Source organism: Aethalodelphis obliquidens, unplaced genomic scaffold, assembly GCF_003676395.1.
Source record: "Aethalodelphis obliquidens isolate GAN/ISIS:26980383/991018 unplaced genomic scaffold, ASM367639v1 scaffold86, whole genome shotgun sequence".
Classification (NCBI taxonomy): Eukaryota; Metazoa; Chordata; class Mammalia; order Artiodactyla; family Delphinidae; genus Aethalodelphis; species Aethalodelphis obliquidens.
The window spans coordinates 1,283,932-1,286,383 of NW_020838030.1; the positions used below are offsets into that span (position 1 = coordinate 1,283,932).

Here is a 2,452-nt window from a genome sequence, read left to right on the forward strand (position 1 = left end):
GACCAGAGTCTCAGAAATGAAAGAACCCCTCAAAGGGCCAGTGCTTCCTGGGAATCCAGACACCCCAGTTCAGAGTCTCCTAAGTGGGGATGCTGGTGAGCCCTGAACACCAGACTCTGGAGAAGGGAAGTGGCTGGACTCTTCCGCTGAGCAGCCTCCTTCCTGGTGGGAGGCTGTCCAGATGAAGTAGCCCCCACCCTCCCGCGACCGCACAGGTGGGATCAGGTCCCGCCTTGCTCACCTCCTGAGACAGGGCGCTCACTCCTCCCTCACAGCACTCAGGCTCCATGGCTCTTCTGGGAGAACACTCCTTACGTGGAGCTGAGCTGTCCCCGCACTAGACGCTTTTCCCAGGGGTTCTGGAGGTACCTGGGGCAGCCCCTGTACGCCCAGCTGAGCAGCCTGCCTTGACCCCTACTGGGCAGGCCCCACACTGGGCATCTTGGAGGTCCAACTGGAGAAAGACCTCAATATCACTGCAACTGGGCCCGGCCCCCTGTTGCCGCAGACATGGAGAAGAGTCTGGTCAGAGCCTGCCAGATGACAGATGGACGAGTGGGTGGCCACTTCTTCAGCCTGGCTGTATGTGTGGGCGCCAGGATCTTCCAACGTGTCCAGACCATGTGCTGACTTCAAAGCATCCGTGGGCCTCTGGGGCCTGGTGCTCGTGGGGCCCGGCTGCTCTGGGCCAGCGGGTTGCGGCTGATGACCAGCTCCACGACATCGCCCGCCTCGGCCAGAAGCGGCACCGTCAGGCAGCAGTCAAGGTCCCGCGTGTGAACGTGGTTGACCTGCACATGCACAGCCATGGGGCAGATGGCGTCAGCTCAGCATGCACTGAAGTAGGTGAGAATTTCCTCAAATACAGACCCTGCCCAGCCCAGACACAGGGTGAATCTTAACACTCACACAGAGGAAGGCACTCTCATTTCAAGTCTTTCAACCCTTCCATGCATCCTTCACCCTCCAGCACCTGCATGTCTCCATTTTTTTTTCTCATCTGAAAAATCTTATTTATTTTTTGTGGTACACGGGCCTCTCACTGTTGTGGCCTCTCCCGTTGCGGAGCACAGGCTCCGGATGCGCAGGCTCAGCAGCCATGGCTCACGGGCCCAGCCGCTCCGCGGCATGTGGGATCTTCCGGGACTGAGGCACGAACCCGTGTCCCCTGCATTGGCAGGCGGACTCTCAACCACTGCGCCGCCAGGGAAGCCCCTTATTTATTTATTTTTTAAATGTTTCTTTATTGTGGTAAAAGTCACATAAAACACTATTTTAACCACATTTAACTGTACAGTTCAGTGGCACTAAGTGCATTCACATTGTTATGCAACTCTCACCATCATCCATCTCCTGAATTTTTCACCTTCCTAAACTGAAACTCTGTCCCCATTAAATACTAACTCTGAAATCCGCCCCCAACCACTGGCCCCTGGCATCTACCAGTGTACTTTCTGACTATATGAATTTGGCTATTCTAGGTACCTCATATAAGTGGAGTCAAACAGTATTTGTCGGGGACTTCCGGGAAGATGGCGGAAGAGTAAGACGCGGAGATCACCTTCCTCCCCACAGATACACCAGAAATACATCTACGCGTGGAACAACTCCTACGGTGCACCTACTGAACGCTGGCAGAAGACCTCAGACCTCCCAAAAGGCAAGGAACCCCCCACGTACCTGGTTAGGGCAAAAGAAAAAACTAAACAGAGACAAAAGGATAGGGACGGGTCCTGCACCAGCGGGAGAGAGCTGTGACGGAGGAAAAGTGTCCACACACTAGGCAGCCCCTTCGCGGGCGGAGACTTCGGGTGGCGGAGTGGGGGAGCTTGGGAGCCGCGGAGGAGAGCACAGCAACAGGGGTGCGGAGGGCAAAGCGGAGAGATTCCAGCGCAGAGGATCGGGCTGACCGGCACTCACCAGCCGAGAGGCTTGTCTGCTCGCCCCGCTGGGGCGGGCGGGGCTGGGAGCTGAGGCTCCGGCTTCTGTCGGAGCGCCGGGAGAGGACTGAGGTTGGCGGCGTGAACGCAGCCTGCAGGGCGTTAGTGCACCGCGGCTAGCCGGGAGGGAGTCTGGGGAAAAGTCTGGACCTGCCGAAGAGGCAAGAGACTTTTTCTTCCCTCTTTGTTTCCTGGTGCACGAGGAGAGGGGATTAAGAACGCTGCTTAAGAGAGCTCCAGAGACGGGCGCGAGCCACGGCTAAAAGTGCGGAGCCCAGAGACAGACATGAGACGCTAAGGCCGCTGCTGCCGCCACCAAGAAGCCTGTGTGCGAACACAGGTCACTATCCACACCCCCTTCCGGGGAGCCTGTGCAGCCCGCCACTGCCAGGGTCCCGGGATCCAGGGACAACTCCCCCGGGAGAACGCAGGGCGCGCCTCAGGCTAGCAATGTCATGCTGGCCTCTGCCACCGCAGGCCCGCCCCACACTCCGTGACCCTCCCTACCCCCC

General features: G+C 58.2%; 1 protein-coding gene across 1 annotated transcript in view; it reads right to left on the reverse strand.

Moving 5' to 3' along the window:
• Nucleotides 1-231: 231 nt before the first annotated feature.
• GRIP2 (glutamate receptor interacting protein 2) overlaps nt 232-2,452 on the reverse strand; it is a 64,642-nt gene continuing 62,421 nt past the window's right edge. The window contains exon 23 of the mRNA XM_027093852.1: nt 232-791. Within this exon, the coding sequence (XP_026949653.1) occupies nt 633-791 (159 nt within the window). The 3' untranslated portion in view covers nt 232-632. The remainder of the gene's footprint in view (nt 792-2,452) is intronic.